The sequence below is a fragment of the Quercus robur genome, chromosome 8 (genome assembly GCF_932294415.1).
Source record: "Quercus robur chromosome 8, dhQueRobu3.1, whole genome shotgun sequence".
Classification (NCBI taxonomy): Eukaryota; Viridiplantae; Streptophyta; class Magnoliopsida; order Fagales; family Fagaceae; genus Quercus; species Quercus robur.
The window spans coordinates 59,911,954-59,928,636 of NC_065541.1; the positions used below are offsets into that span (position 1 = coordinate 59,911,954).

Genomic DNA, 16,683 nt, shown 5'->3' on the forward strand with positions numbered 1-16,683 from the left:
TTTTTATCTAGAGTCTGGTTAATGTGTGCCTTTCTATCGGGCTTGTAACCCCATTTCGTCAAGAGGAAATGGGCCAATCTTCCCACCAGGCCCAATACTTCCTAAGCTCAAGGCCACTTCTGAGTAATTATCAATTATTATTAAAAAAAAAAAAAAAAGAAAAAAAAAAAGAAAGAAAAGAAAAGAAAAGATAACAAGAAGTACACAAAGGAAGAGTGTATGGTTTCATGGATGCCAAACTCTCGTGAAAGACAAGAACTCAGAAACATCATATAGTTCAATATTTTTCCGGTAAAAAAAAAAAAAAATCCCAATATATTAAAGTGGACTGGTAGTTTGGCAGGTAGGCAGTTTGTACTTTGTCCCGGGTAAAACGACTAGCCATTAGCCGTAAAACGACACCACTCCATTTCCAAAACTTTCCAAATCCATAAAAAATTCCTCGCACACAGACAGCTATCCAAAACGCCAAAACTGTGTCCAACACAGCTCCCAAACACAACACTTCCCCCAATTCCCCATTTCTAAATTCTAATCTCTAAAGTAAAAACCCAAAACACAAAACAAATTAACAAACACCTTGCATGCACGATTTCAGGTTCTCCACAGTACTCTCACTCTGTGTCACTCACACACGCACACACACTCTTCGTCTTCCTCGAAATAGTAAGTCAACCTCTTGAACCCTGTGAATCGCGAAAAAAAAAAATGTCGTCGTGGATAAGATCTGCGGTGAGCAAGGCCGTCGAGGTCGGCAACAAGAACAACCTCACTCGCACCGTCAAGAACTACGCCGACACCGTCGTCCACCACGCCGGCCAAGCTGTCGCTGAAGGCGCTAAAATCCTTCAAGATCGCATTGTACAATTACTCTTCCTCTTTCACCTTTTTTTTTTTTTTTTTTTTTTTTTTTCGCTTTCTTCTATTTCTGCTAACTTTCACAGTATCGGTTTTGATTTGTTGTTGTTGTTGTTGATAGTGTTGCAATTTTGTAATAGTCACTGCTTTGTTTGGTTTAGTTACGTACTGTATAGCTGGAATTGCTTTGTTGTTGCATTTAGGGTTTTGAATATTTGTTTAAGTCGAAATTGAAGAGGAGGCAACCCGAATTAGGAAGTTAATTGAAAATGGCATCTAATTTGACAGTCTGGAAATCTCTAATTTTGTCGGAAAATGTAACGAGGATGAGAAGACAAAAAAGGAAAGAAGATATTAGATTTTTCATTATATGTGTTTGGTAGGAGGGATAGAATAGCGAAGAGAAAACAAAGCATATTGTATTGAATTGTTTTGATTAAACTAGAGGGATAAAACTGTCAAGTCGCCTATGTAAGACGGTTTCTCTCCTATTTTGCTCCCATTTTGGCAAGATGAAAAATGGTAGTTTGGATAGAAATAATCATCTTTCGTTTGTTTCCTTTCTTCCACTTTTATACTCCAAAAAACTAGTGAAAATAGCAATCCATTTCCCATTTCCATCCACCGTGCCAAATGCACTCTAAGGCGAGTCATTTGGGAAGCCCACATGGATCACTATTTTGTAAAGGAAGATATAAGAGGAAGATTTGCATTACACTATTTGAACTTTATTTTTTTGATAGGTGTGAAAAATTGTATTAAGAGAAAACTACTCCATTCAAATAATGAAGTAGGCAAAGAAAACATTTACAAGCAGCAAGAAGAAAACAGAAAATTATGTACAAGAGGAAAGGGAACCTAAGAACAGTGGAAGTAAATCCATCTATTTGAACTTTCATATGTGGTTTTTGAAATTGATGGGAATGGTCCGTACTATTTTGGGCGATACTCATCATTGATGATAATTGTTTGATACAAATGATAAATTACTTTTTTTAGCTTGTATGTACAATGTATCTGACTTTGATAATTTGGATGGGTGTGCAGGGGGCTCGGAATTATAGAAGTGTTAAGCTGACCGTTAAAAGGTTGGAAGAGGCTGCTGTTTCATGTAGGGGCCCTGAAAGAGTTCAGTTACTAAGAAGATGGTTGGTTGTGCTTAAAGAGGTTGAAAAATTATCTGGACTTCCCCTTGAGGAAAAAGAGAAGCCCCATGAACAACAGGTTGCTTCAGATGAAGCAAAGGATAGCCCAAGAAGACCACCTCTGGTGAGTAAACTTTCTTTTCTTAATTTGGATTCTTGAAATGCCATATTGTAATAATAGTATAAGAAGTTCCATCTTATTTTCTTCGTAATTAGGTGTCAAATTATGTTCAGATGCTCTAGGTTGACCATACCTTGTGACTGTCTGTTTCATGAATTTGATTGGCTCTGAATACTTTCTCAGCAGCTGTAGGGGTATTTGTGTTATTGGAACCTTTTAAGATGAGGGAAGTAACCTTCCCACATTGAATTAGTGTCTATTACCAATTGTCAATAGTATATATATATTTTTTATTATTAATTTTTTGTTAATTTTTTTAGTTTTATATTGACCTTTAATAGATTCACTAATCCAGAGTGAATTTTGAATTTTTTTTTTTTATGCTATTCCCTCTCATTCTTTGTTTTTATTTTACTTTATTATGTTAATGAGAAGACAACACCAACAAATATTGTACTGGTTACATTGCTTTTATTATTATTTGTTGTTATTATTTCTTTTATTCTTTTATATCCTTGGACATGTTACACTGGTGAGAAGCTCATTTCAGTTAATCAGTTATTCTAACAGCTTATGATTGCATTGGTAATAGTTTTAAGTAATTCACATAGTTCACTGGTTTTCCTTGATAAAAGACCTAAAGGACTACTTAGTATCATGTTTTTGCTCATTGTTTTTGAATCTTAAATGCTCACTGCATGACTGTAAGTTGGGCTGAAATTACTTGTGTGAAACAGTTGGTAATCAGAATAAAATGGGCGTTATCTTTTTTTTTACTGATTCTCTCTCTCTCTCTCTTTTTCCCCATCTTCTCTTATAGGTTCTGTACTATGACTCTGATATTGGTGGTGAACCAATGAATTTTCATGATGTTTTTCTTCAGAGCCAGGCTTTGGAGGGCATAACACTGTCTATGGTATGTCAAACCAACTTCTGTCATTTAAACAGATTTACTTTGACATGTACTTAGAAATAGTTGAAAGTAAATTCATTGTGTCGTACGTACTTATAAGAAACTTCATTCTATTGATTAAACTATGTACACTGGTATACTTTGAGGAAAATGGTAAAGAAGTACAACTGGGTTTAGTTGGCCGAAGTTTGTACTGTATAAGATGCTTCAAATTACAGAGATAAAGACAGTAATTTCATAAGTCGCCAATATCCTAGGCTATAGTTCATTTCAGTTTATTTATGAAAAATGGTCAGGGAGATTTTCAAGGACATTTCCATAATATTACTGTTTTTTTATGAGGTGGTGATGTGTTCTTAAGTGTTATGTGATTGTGTTATATCTGGCTAGTTGGGGAAAAAAGTTTTTGATGCAGTTAGAATGCCAGTTATGGCAGTCAGGAATTGAAAATTTTAAGAAATGGTTCAAGTGTTTAATAAGTTGGCCCTTAATATGCGCACATGAAAATTTGCTGATGTCTGGTTATGTTCAATGGATGATTCTGTTATCTACGGATATAAAAATCTACTGAAAAAAATTGATCTTATTGATTTTTTTTTTCCAAGTATCTAAAATTAATTTATTTTGATATACTTGAATAATTTCACATTGCGAGGACATATTTTGCTACTCTACAGGATTTATTTTATTTTATTTTTTATAATAATCTAAATATTGAATTAAGGTAAACTTTTGCTTAGGTTGTTGATCAGGACTCATTGCATGGGTTTTCGTCATTATTCAAGCCTTATATAATGACAAAATGCTTTTTTGGGTACAATGTTCCCCTAACCTTTCATATCAACGCAATTCTAAAAGAATCTCCTATGTCTTGTAATTGCTGATTAAGTAGGTTAACCGCAGGTTAACTCTTTTCTATGCCTCAGATTCTTGAAGCACCAACTGAAGATGAATTTTCTCTGCTCCTGGAGATGTTTGGGTGAGTCCTCTCACTATTGCAACTGTGTCTAATGCTGGATCTTGGTTGGAATTGCCTGCATTTATTTAATTTCTCACTGGAATGAAAACAATATTTTCTTGTTAATAATGTAAAAATAATATCACCTTGGGTTTATAGAATATTTGATAAATTAGATTTTAACATGAGGGAATGGTTTTGTTTTTCCTTCAATTATTTTTTGGATTTTTTTTTTTTTTTTTTTTTTAAATTTTTGGTCTTTTGCTAACAAATTTACTAGTGAGTGTTAATAAAATGGCTAGTGAGTGATTGAATGTAGGTTAAGACTTAAAACAAGAACAAAAAGCCAGGAACCTTGTAGGTTTGTCTTTAATTAGTATGAGAACAAGTGGAGGCATCACATGTAAGTTTTAATCGCAAATAATTTTTTGTGGGGTTCCATTAGAGGAGTGTTTCAAATACCCTTTGGTGGCTTGGGAAAAGTTTGTTTACCTCTTGAGTTGGGTGGATTGGGGTTTCGGAAGTTGGTGTCTTTTAATCAGGCTTTATTAGGGAAATGGTTATGGAGGTATGACCATGAAACTAGTCATCTTTAGTAGAGGGTTATTGCCATGAAATATGGAGAGGGGAAAGGGGGTGGAGTACTAAAGTTTGTAGGAGGGCCCATGGGTGTGGTTTATGGTGAAGTATTAGTGAATGGTGGGAGAGCTTTTCTAAACACTTGAGTTTTGTGGTAGGTGATGGTTTTCGTATTCTTTGTTGGCATGGTAAGTGGATTGGGGATAATCCTCTCAAAACACTTTACCTTGGGTTATATGAGTGTTTAGACAACAAGGAATCTTGCGTTTATGATGCTTTGTGTCTTCCAGTGGGTGGAAATGATAGAGTCTAGAACTTACGATTTTACATGGATTTCCATGACTCGGAGGCATCTTTCTCTTTTCTTAATTTTATTCAATCTTGGATTCCTAGTGTGTTGGAAGCGACAGTCTATGTTGGGGCCTTAATGGAAGGGGAAAGTTTGATACTTGGTCTTTCTACCATAATATTCGGGATGTTCCTACTTCTATTTTCCCTTGGAATGGCATTTGGAAAGCAAAGGTTCCTAAAATGGTGGCTTTTTAAATGTGGATAGCAACTTATAGCCAGATTCTTACATTGGATAATCTTATGCTTTGAGGTCACCCTTTGGAAAATCGGTGTTGTATGTGTTGTAATGAGGAATCTGTGTAGTACCTTCTTATTTTTTGTCCGTTAGCTCATTCGTTGTGGGTGCATATGCTTCAATTGTTTGGGATTCATTGGGTCATGCTAGGTTCTGTTGCTGACTTATTATTTTGTTGGTAGCAATGGCTTGGGAAACATAATTCCGATACTTGGAATTTGGTTCCAAGCTTTTTGATGTGGATTATTTGGACAGAACGTAATCGGCGTTCTTTTAAGGATACTAAGAAATCGTTGACTCAGTTGATAGATTTCTGCCAACGGACTCTCTTAGATTTGTCTTGATGTTGGGGTTTCTTGGACTGTTCTTCTCTTATTGAAGTTCTCTTGTCTCTTAGCATAGCTTCTTGATTCTTGTGTTTCTTTGCCTTTTGTTTTGTTGTTCTTTGTTCATTATCGTGAACAACTTGTATTCTTTTTCCTTTTTCTTTTTTTAATAATATTACTCTTTTACCTATAAAAAAAAAGTTTTAATCACTATAGGTTTGTATCAAGGATTAGCATTAAGTCCATATCTCTAGGTACTTGTGATCGATGAGTTCACTAGATTGATTCAAAATGAAATCGTTTGTTATATGCTTTTTGTAGGCGATATTGTTTTAGTGGATGAAATTTTAGGTGTGAAGTTAATGTCAAGTTAGAAATTTGGAGAGATGCCTTAGAAGCAAAGGCTTCTAGTTAAGTAGTACTAAATAGAGTATATAGAATGTAATTTTAGTAAAAGTTGAAAGAAAGATGAAAGAAGTGAGTGCTTTTGATATCTTGGATCAATGTTTATAAGGATGGAGGGATTGAAGATGTGAATCATAGGGCAGGGTTGATGAAATGGAGAAATGCACTAGGAGTATTGTGTGTGATATAGAATACATATTAAAGTTAAATGGCTAGTTTTATAAGATTGCTAGATAAACCTATCAATAAAAAAAGATTGCTATATAAGACTGGCTATGCTTTATGGTATTGTATGTTAGACTATAAAGAAGCAACTTGTTTATCAAGTGAGTGAAGCTAAAGCGAGAATTTTAAGATGGATAAGTGGAAATACAAGGAAAGATGGATATTGAAATGAAGAAATTCGCTTAAAGATAGGGGTGGCTCCTATTGATGAGAAGACGAGAGAGAGTCAATTGAGATAATTTGGTCATGTGCAATAGAGAGTGATTAATGCACAAGTGAGGAAGAGGTGAGCTGATTTAAGCCAAGAGAAGAAAAAATAGAGAGTAAAGAAAGACCTAAAATAACATTATTAGAAGTAGTAATATATGACATGTCAATTAAGGAGATAATAGAGTATAACTTTGGATAGGATAGAACGGTGAAAAAGGAATACATATGGCCGGCTTCGATTAGTTTGTTGAGGATTTATAGACGACCTCAAAGTTTTGAGACAATGGCTTAGTTGTTATTGTTGTTTGGTCTTTTGCTGAAAATGTAAAATAGGTTGTCAGTATCTTACTTGTGTTCACCCATAATCAGATCTTAATCTTTTCTATAATATTATCACTTGCAGGATCTGTCTTACTGGAGGAAAAGAAGTTCATAATGCAATAATGAGCAGTATACAGGATCTGGCAAAAGCCTTTTCAAGCTATGAAGAGGAAGTCTTGGTAAAGACGTGTTTAGAAATATGCAAATTATAAGAAACCACACTTTTAAAATTATTTTCTTTGTATGGGAATCATGCTTAATGATTTTTGATAAAATATAAATTCCTTAGCAAAAGTGTCATTACCAAGTCCACTCGATGGGGTGGTAGTTTATACCATTATTTCCCCTGTATATTGCTTTTTGTCCCATGATAGGAAACTAAACCTGTTTATTTATTTATTATTATTATTATTTTTAAATTTTGGGTAGTGAAGTACAACAATATTAAAGGCATCAAGAGAAAAATAACCTATTCGGAAAAAAAAAAAAAACCAGTTCACTTTTAAAATAGAGACACATGATTGTGATAAAAAAATCTTATGGCACTCTCTCTCTCTCTTCAGTTATTTGGGAAAAAATAAAAAACACTTCCTAAACTTTAGGTCAAAATTAAACTGACCCCCTCTACTAATTTGAACTTACAGGTCCTTAAACTTTGATAAATGGCAAAATTGGTCCTTCTGTTTGCATTCTGTTGGTTTAACTAAAGGAATTAGGAATTACTATCACATGCTGTGCACATAGCAGCGTTTTAATAAATAATTATTTTTAAATTAAATTTAGTAAAATTCTTTTTTAAAATCCTTTTTTCTTCTGGCAGCAATATTGTGATATTGAACTCTGTTTTGACTCTTATTGTTTGATGGGATGTTATCTAACCTATCAATTTCATGAAGTATGTCCATAGAGTTCCTACTGGCAGCAATATTGTGGACGAGTAGCCCCATCAATTCCATTGCGTATTGAACACAGAGGAATGCCATGTAAATCTCTAATTCAAAATTATCAGAGAGCAGTGCCATTGCCAAACTATTACAACCACAGCAGCAACATTATCATCCCATCCATTTCAGCCATACTCCAGATTATTGTCATACCACTCAAACCCATGAACCATAAAGGCGGATCAAGCAAATTCCACATGGCTATTCTTAGAACCACAACACCGAGAACACAATTTGATTCAAATCAAATCAAGGCCTAGTTCTTATTAGCACATAAAAATCTCTAATTCAAAACTTTAAAAATTTTTAAAAAAATTTCCCAAAAATTTCTCTGATTCAAAACTGTCCCCTTTTGGCCAATGAAGAGAAGCCTAGCAACACTGCCTGAAATGGATGAGCAACACTACCCTTGTCCGTCTTTGTGCTGTTGCAGGTCAGTTTCAAATCCCAAGAGAAACCCAAAACCCACTTCAGTGGCTGTGGCACAACAGAAATGTGAAACTCGTGATGGTGGCACCACCATCCTGAATCATTCAAACTGCCACCCAAAAGCCACAATCACCAGCTGACTTCTCCCATCACCTGCCCTTCTTTCCCATTTGTTATTTGGATTTTGTGTGTGACTCTGTGTTTTGTTTTCTCTTGCTATCACACACAGAGAGAGAGAGAGAGAGAGAGAGAGAGAGAGAGAGATTTTAAAAAGAATTATTTATTAATATGTTGTCACGTACACAACATGTGATAGCAATTCCGTCAGTTAAACCAATGGAGTGCTAACATAAGGGCCGATTTTGCCATTTCTCAAACTTTAAGGACCTAGAATTTCAAATTATAAGAAGATTTGCTTCGACCTAAATTCAGGGGGTGTTTTTGATTTTTTTCCCAAAGTGTTTATAGTCATGTTATGCTTTTAGGTCGCTCCACTAAAATCATAGCCCAAAACTCTATTATTTAGATTTCTAACAATGAGATCAAATGTCAAGCAGGCCTTAGCATTCAATCATTATGTGTGCATGTTTTTTTTTTTCCCCTGTTTGTGCTTTAAAGTGAGGATTTGCTGTTTGTTTTACGTGTATACTTGATACTTAGGTGAAGCGGGAGGAGTTGCTTCAATTTGCACAGGGTGCCATTACAGGGTTGAAACTTAATGCTGATATTGGAAGGTTTGTAAGATATAAGAACCTATAATTATATATATCCTTCCAATATTTTCTTTTTCATTTGGCTTTGTGTCTACCTGTCGTTTTATGACTTACAGATGTGTGCTGTTTGCTGTTGTCGAAATGACTGTTCAAAATTTTACCTTGCACTTGTATTTGCTCATTGGAGATAATGATAGTTTCATCCTTAGGATGATATTTTATTTCATTTTGTTCAGAGCAGTCTTGATTTTCATGTTTAATTGAGTTTTTTACCACTAAAATTTTTGCTTTATTGTGAAGTGTGAACAGCTTTTCTCATGATTATGGTTCTTTTGAATCCTGTCGTAATTCAGTAATGAAGAATTGAAGATATCCACACAGTTTCTTAGTACAAGATTGTCTCATGTCAATCTCAACTAACCTGAATGCCATATAGTCATGGTCCTGCCTTCTGTCATTCTTGCTTGTGTGCATGTGATGGACATCCACCTAGTTTAAGGGAACTTGTCAATTTTATGTCAGTAGAACTTTAAAACACTGTCAGTACTTTGGGCCATCCACTTGCCACTAGTTTAGGAGGTGAAAAGGTCAGGTGGGCTGGGGTGTAGTTGGGGAAGGTTCAGGATTGAATCTTGCTTAGCAAGAAAAATCAGATGAAGGTATTTAGGGTGGTCTAGTGGGAGTTTGCCTTGGTATCCTACACTTACTAGAGCGATATGCAGGATTGGGAAATGACTTTTGTATTAGGCCTTTTTAAAGCTTATATTGGGGGGCTGAGGTGAGTGGAATTACAGTGGGTTGGTTTCAAACCAATAACACAAAATTTTAAAATGAGTTCTTACTATAAGGTTTCTAAGAGATGGTGTCACGATTCAGGAATCTTCCTTATTAGTAATTTTGGAATTTTAGTGCATACTTTGGTACCCAACAAGGTGGCTTTTCTTTGTGTATAAGGCAATGATTTATTAGTGTCATATATGTTGAGTGGTGGGGAATAGTCAGATTATATCTTGTTTTATTGCAAGATTTTCACTTTATTTCATTTTATAAACCTTATAAAATCTTATTTCCTGACAAGTTATAAGATTTTCACTTTATTCCATTTTAAGTTATAAGTTGCAGAAACTGATTTTCCTCTTGCATAGAAAATCTTATTTCCTGACAAGTTTTTTGCTCTGTTGCAAGGGTTAATTTTTCTTCCTTTTTGTCAAATCCCCCTCCCCTCCCACATAAAAAGAAAAAAAGGTCTTTGGTGCTTTGCTAGCCAATTGGGGCTTACGTCTCTTGGGTTTATCTCTTTTGGCACTTTTTTTAATGAATTCCTTAATAGAAAAAGAAAAGAAAAGATGATGAAAGATAGTTGTAGGAATTCCAAGGAAGGACTTTTAACTCTTATATTTGGTTTGCAGAATAGATGCTGAAGCTGTTAGTCTCAAGAGAAAGCTTGATGAAATTGCAGCTCCCCAGAAGCCTTCAGATGAAGGCCATGAACAAACATCTCAAGAAACAACTTTAGCTACAATAGAGGTCAGCTTGGTTGTGAATAGGCAGACAAATACAGTTGAATAGAAAATTAGCACAATTGTGGTGATTTTGTTGTTTCATTAAAAGCAGATTATAAAATTATTGCCAATGCATGAATCGTGATTTATACTTCCATTAAGTCCTTTTGATTTCCAATTCTTTTGCTTGAATTTTTATTGTTTTGACTCTACCTGAAAGTAATATATCTAACTCTTTCCATGTACAAAGAGTAGGCTGAATCCAGCCCTTTCTATATTGTTGCTGATATTAGCAATTGTTCTGGAAAGCAAGTAATTTTTTTACCATTTGTTGAGGGAAGTTATGAAACATAGAGTTTTGTTGTCCCATGTTTGTGGCAGGCTTTGAAAGAAGCACTTGCACAAATTCGAGTTTGTTCTAGATTGGAAGGGCTGTTACTGAAAAAGAAATTCCTAAACAATGGAGACACTCCAGAGGTTCATGCTCAAAAGGTATGCTTTTCTCTTGCCGTTGGGGGCCTTGGGGCATTGCTTGGTTACTTTTTTAAAACATGGCTCTTATTGTTGGTATCTTGCTTGTGCTTAACAGTTATGTTTCCAATTTGTGGAAGTGTATATGATTTTCAATTTAGCACTTACCTGTGGCTGTGGTCCACACTGCAGCTTTCAAGATTTAGATATATATGGGGTGTGAATTTACTGGGTTGAACACTTTTTAGTCTGTGTGTGTCTAAAGGAGTGTAGGAAGCAAAAAAAGATGATGGAATTATTTTTCTACGATAAGCGGCATGTTTCAAGAAATGTATGAACGCCAATATTTGTTCTAAGTGTCTGATGGTGTTCTGTGTGCAAGCTACATTGTTATTGTCTAGAAACAGTCCAATGTACCATCTCTGACAGGCAGAAGTCTCTGACAAACCATAGCACACAGACCTATGCCATACATAGATCATCTCTCTTATATATATTAGCATATACACTCATCAATTCTTCACTTTTGGATACATTTTTCTGACATAATATTTAAATGTAAAACTTATTAAAAATCAAGTGTGGCGCCCATCTACGTATCCACAAACCATAGGTTGGATTTATCTCCTCTGATTGTGGGTCCAAATCAAGACTAAGCATAATGGAGCATATTTTATATGTTCTGTTGTGCCAATTTCTTGGCCTTAATTTGTGCAACTTTCTTTCCCCTTCTCTCTCTCTTCTTCCTCCCACCCCTCCTTTTTCTCCCGGTGATTTCTATTTGTATATTTTGAGTGCACGTATTTATTTCTTTTCTTTCTTACCTGTATTAATCAGAAAATGCTTAGTTTCAAAAGCTACTGTCACCACTATTTGTCTTGTTTCGATGAGCAGGTTGATAAGTTAAAGGTCTTATCAGAATCTCTTGCTAGCTCTGCTGCAAAAGCTGAAAAACGTATTTCCGATCATAGGTATAAATCAAACTAACTTTTCTTAAAGATATTGGGTTATCTCAAATGATAAATTTAAGAGCTAGAAGCTGTTTTTCATTTAGTTATTATTTTTTTGTGTGAAATACTTTATTTCATCTTCTTAGAAATTCAGCTTGTAAATAATTTTGAAAAAGTATTTGCTATCCTGTGGGAAGGACCTATAATTAATTTTTTGAGGCTTTTTATTATGAGGAAGAAAGGATGTGGTATTATACTAAAGATGGGTTTGTATTGGGCTGAACTCTGAGTTGGGAATAGCATGTGATAATATTGATAAGCCAATATGCACTGATAATTGGTTTCATGTTGCCTTTTTTGTTAATGAAAAGATTAGCATTGTTTTACCAAGATTCTTTAAGGTTTCCAAGTCATCACTTGCTCCCAAAAGAAGCATAGCGTTTCCATGTATCGAACACTTACTGAGTCATGAACATGCCTGGCTTCTTACATTGTATTATTAATTAATTGCTTCCCCAGAGTTTTGGTAAATAACATGGTGTCATTTTACCATTGGAGTAGCTCGTCACTAATTTACGTCATTATGCTCTCAGTCAGTCCTTCATGCATGGAATCTAGGATTACTAGCTGCTAGTGGTGGCTAACAATATTAGGCTGATTTGAGAATGACTATATATCAGTTTCAGAGATGGAAACCTGGATGCAAGGAAAACCTGAACCTCATTACATTTCCTTCTGGGTTTCTCTGATGGATACATGATATCTTAAATATCATGAATGGCATGTCCTTTATGCTTAATTTACTGTTGAATTTTTGATGTTAGGTTTATAGATGTTCTTTCCTTGTTGGCAGATTGCAACAAGAAGAAGCGTTAAAAGTTCGTGTGACCAAAGCAAGTGAAGTTAGTGAAAGAGAAAAGGTAATGTGCACCCACAAGCATTGTCTTGTCAGGTACCAGTAGTGACTAGTGAGTATAACTTTAGCAGATAAGAAAAGACACCATTCTTTGGTGTCTTTTCTTATCTAAACAATGGCATATTTTCTTATCTACTATAGTTCAATCATTCTTTGCGTTTAATCAATAAAATATTTACTTATAAAAAAAACAAAAGAAAAAAGAAAAGGCACCATTCTTTTGCAGTTATAGGTAGGAACATGAAAACCTGGTATGATGATTTTTTTTTTTTTTTTTTAATAATTTTTAAAATTTAAAAGAGGGCTTGGTATTTTCTCAACTTCTTTCAATTATGTGTCTATAATTGCTTCAAATTATATGGAAATTATGGAGGGTTATAGGAAGGTTTGCTAAGTGGTGTGGATGTTGTTAACTGTATAGAAATTATTATGAAGATTTGCCCTTTGATGTCCATTATTATTATTGTTATTTTTTAAAGCTGACAGTAATGGTTTATGTAGTTTTGAAATCATTGAGAACATCCTCATCTATGTGCATGCATCTGCCACTATCAAAACATCTTGTTGCTTGGTTTTGTAATGTTTTACACTTAATGGTACTGCATGGTCTTGTAACAGGAGAGTAGCTTCCTTTCTAGTTGTTGACCTTCCTAGGCTGTATGATATACATGTGGTATAAAGCCCATGATTTGCTGTTCCCATTTGTTTTAGGAGAAAAATTATAAGTTCTTGTTCACAAATATGTTTTCAGGAATTAACAACTGAGATATCAGAACTTGAAAGACAAAGGGATGGTCTTGAAGCTGAATTGAAAAAGGTTTTTCTGCTGTCTCCTTCTCTTTCTTACCTTTAACGGGAGACACTTTCTTGTCATATTTAATTCTTATCACTCGTGTAATTCTATCTTTCCTTATCTGTTCCAATACTTGAATCTACTCTCTTACCTCACTAATGCTGCTTCCAGATTATGATTTTTTCTTATATTATTCCATCAAAGTTATATGAGAATAGTGTTTGCAGAGTTGATGCCATTTACCACTTATTGTTATCAGCATTGCTCAATCCAATGATTAACTTTGAGGCTATTTTGCATTCTATGCATTGTGGCTTTTTTCAGCTGGCATTAGCTTCTTGATCAAAGCTCACTTTTCCTTTCACAAAATGTTGCATATCAGATGGCATTCTAGTCCTTGGAACCTATTAGTGGCTAAAATCATCAAAGAATGCATTCTACTTCCCACAGAACTATGATTATGTGACTAATTATTCTTATGAGTGATCACCTATTACATACCTTGCTTTCTGCTTCTGTTACTTGGGAACATGTAGGCCTTTTTTTCCGCTTTAAGAAAATTATACAGTCATACTTGAAGTTTTTTTCTTTGATATCTATATGCCACAGGGAACACATTAGTGGTTAGCTTAATGGAGTGTAATTAAATATTAGCATTTTGCATACCCGACCGTGTTCACTGAATCGTGCAAATGATGTGTTAAGGCATTTAAACTTATTTTAAAGTCATGATTTTGCAGTCTTGTCCTCAGAATATATTAGCTTAATGTCCAAAAGTAGATTGACATGGGTTGGTCAATGCTTTTCCCCAAGATTTTTAGTAAGCTTTCTTTGTAGGTTTGTGCCATTTGATATACCCTTCATTGATTCTGAGTTTTTAACAATAGTACATGTGGTGCAGGTTAATATATCCTTGGCTGCTGCTAATGCACGCCTTCACAATGCCAGAGAAGAGAGGGACCAATTTGAGGAAGCTAACAATCAGATTGTTGCACACTTGAAAACGAAGGTTTGCATTCTTTTTTCCTAGTTTCTCTCCAAGTTTTTTCATAATTAATTCTGATCATAAATTATTCTGTCCTCTGGCTTCTCTTATCATTTTAATGCCTGAAATATCTTATGAAATTTGCTGATAGGAAAATGAGCTTTCCAAATCCATAGCCTCATGTAAGGTAGAAGCAGGTGTTCTCAGTACATGGACTAATTTCCTGGAAGATACTTGGGTTCTCCAACGCTCGTATGTGGAAATTAAGGAGAAGCAGGTCAAGTATGTACATTGACTGAGTGTTTTAATAGTGCAATCAGTATGTGTGAGTGTGTGTTTTAATTTTTATTTTTAAAGCATTTGTCAATCATGTTTTTTTGAAACCTCGCACCTAGAAGATAAAAGTTCCCTGTTCTTTCTTATGTTTCATGCGTTCTTACTTTAAATTATTTGCATATCCAAGTGATGAATTGGAGAGGCATGAGGACTATTTTGTGAACATGGCCATTCATCTCCTTTCTAATTACAAGGTATGTATTATATTCTTTGTATTAAAGATTTATTCCAGCAATGGACCTAAAGTTGTGAGCTCTTCCCTCGTCCTTATTCAACCTTGTACCCTTGATGCAGAAAGAGTTGGGGCCTTCAATCAGCCGTATACGGAAATTTGTGGAGAACCTGAAGAATTTGAGTGACGGGTAATATCTTTTGTTGCACTGAAATGGTTCTGACCTATCTTAACCCAGTTTTTAATTTCTTCTTACCTGATGAGACAGGTCGGAGAAGGCACCTACTTTGGATAATGCTGATTCCACAGTATTAAACCCTAGGAAAAATCTCGAGGAGGAATATTTGGATTATGAAGCCAAGGTACAAATCTCTTATATTCATAATTACAGCACTAAATTATTGATCTGTTCATTTTTAAAATTTCAAAGTTTCGTTTGTAGTTTCTCTTCAACTGTATAGAAAATTCTACCTTCTGGCTCTATTTTCTTTTGTTCTATCGTCCTCAGAATTTTTGGTTCAAAATTGCAAAAAGCTTAAAACCACTTTTACCATTTACCAGTTCTGTTTATCATGAATGAGGTTGATAATTTTGATTTACAAGTGTTTATTAATATATACATGGCACGTCAATCAAATCTAGATTTATCCCGAAAATGAGCTTTGAATTCCACAAGTATTATCAAGATTTATTTGTTATTTTCTTTGTCCATGCACAACCTGAAACTCCCCTTTGTAACCTCCTTTAATACTTACACTTCTGTACGGTTGGAGGAAAGGCCAGTTGGGAAGGAGGGAAGGCATTGGACCCAAAAAAATGTGAGGGAATGAGAGGAAGCTACCTTTTCTTCCATGTATCTGGTTCTCTGTGGAAGAAGGAATGAAATGAATAGAAATGCTAGGCCTAGTTTATGCGTCTGTTGATTTGCTTTCTTGTTGCAGATCATAACCACCTTCAGTGTAGTGGATAACATGAAGGAGCAGTTTTATGCTCAGCAAGGCAAAATTTCCAGGTTTGATATTCTGGCAATAACCTTACCTGTTTTGTCTTTGTACTTTATTTTTTTTTGTTTGGGTCCAAAATTTTCCCGCAAAATGTAATACTTGGCTCCCATTTATCCAGGAAAGATGATCCAAAGGTCAAGGAGCTTTTTGATGAAATTGAAAAGTTAAGAGCAGAATTTGAGTCTATTGAGAGACCAAATTTAGAAATGGAGACTCCGACCCCGAAGGATGAAACTCAATCTAGTGAGAACCCACAGAAAACTCCATCCCCTCCTCCATTGCCAGATTCTGAGACACCAAGAGCTGGTATAGATGAACAGCCCAAGTCACCTGCAATCAAGGCGGAGCAGGTGCTAGATACTGAGGCAGAACTGGCAAAATTGGAGTCAGAGTTTGGAAAGGTTGGTCGAGACTACTCTGCAGAGGAGATTGGTGACTGGGAATTTGATGAGCTTGAAAGAGAATTAACAGCTGGTGATTCAGCGACAAGCAAATAAACTTTTAGCTCTCCTACACAGATATCCAGTGATTCAGGTCTAATAAACGAGCATGCAAATGTATAATTACGATATAAATTTGCGTGTGACAATCTGACCTCCACAAAGCTGCTTTAGATCTCCAGCTTCTCTTTGTAACATCTTATGGAGTTCCAACTTATGGAGTTCCAATTAATTCATTCTTATGTAAATTCTCAAACTTGTTTCTTGTGTAATGAATATATTAAACAAATGAATGTAAGTTGTTAGGTTGTAAATGTGAAACCTTAACAATTCTTAAAGACTATTCTGCTTGCATCATAGTTGCAACATTCATGTAAAGTG

At 35.0% G+C, this 16,683-nt stretch overlaps 1 protein-coding gene across 1 annotated transcript; it reads left to right on the forward strand.

Annotated features, from left to right (window-relative positions):
- Positions 1-442: 442 nt before the first annotated feature.
- Positions 443-16,645, forward strand: LOC126697377 (uncharacterized). Its single transcript, XM_050394359.1, has 18 exons — positions 443-861; positions 1,906-2,127; positions 2,945-3,040; positions 3,964-4,016; positions 6,730-6,826; positions 8,681-8,754; positions 10,143-10,260; positions 10,617-10,727; positions 11,601-11,677; positions 12,510-12,576; positions 13,324-13,389; positions 14,267-14,374; positions 14,502-14,632; positions 14,814-14,880; positions 14,981-15,048; positions 15,127-15,220; positions 15,800-15,870; positions 15,981-16,645. The coding sequence occupies exons 1-18, from the start codon at positions 709-711 to the stop codon at positions 16,357-16,359; spliced, it is 2,052 nt and encodes a 683-aa protein (XP_050250316.1). The 5' UTR covers positions 443-708; the 3' UTR covers positions 16,360-16,645.
- Positions 16,646-16,683: the final 38 nt, after the last annotated feature.

Coding starts and splice junctions, on each gene's coding strand:
- LOC126697377 (XM_050394359.1), top strand. CDS start 709: ATGTCGTCGTGGATAAGATCTGCGGTGAGCAAGGCCGTCGAGGTCGGC. Junction 3,041..3,963: donor AGGGCATAACACTGTCTATG/GTATGTCAAACC, acceptor TCTATGCCTCAG/ATTCTTGAAGCACCAACTGA. Junction 15,871..15,980: donor CAGCAAGGCAAAATTTCCAG/GTTTGATATTCT, acceptor CCATTTATCCAG/GAAAGATGATCCAAAGGTCA.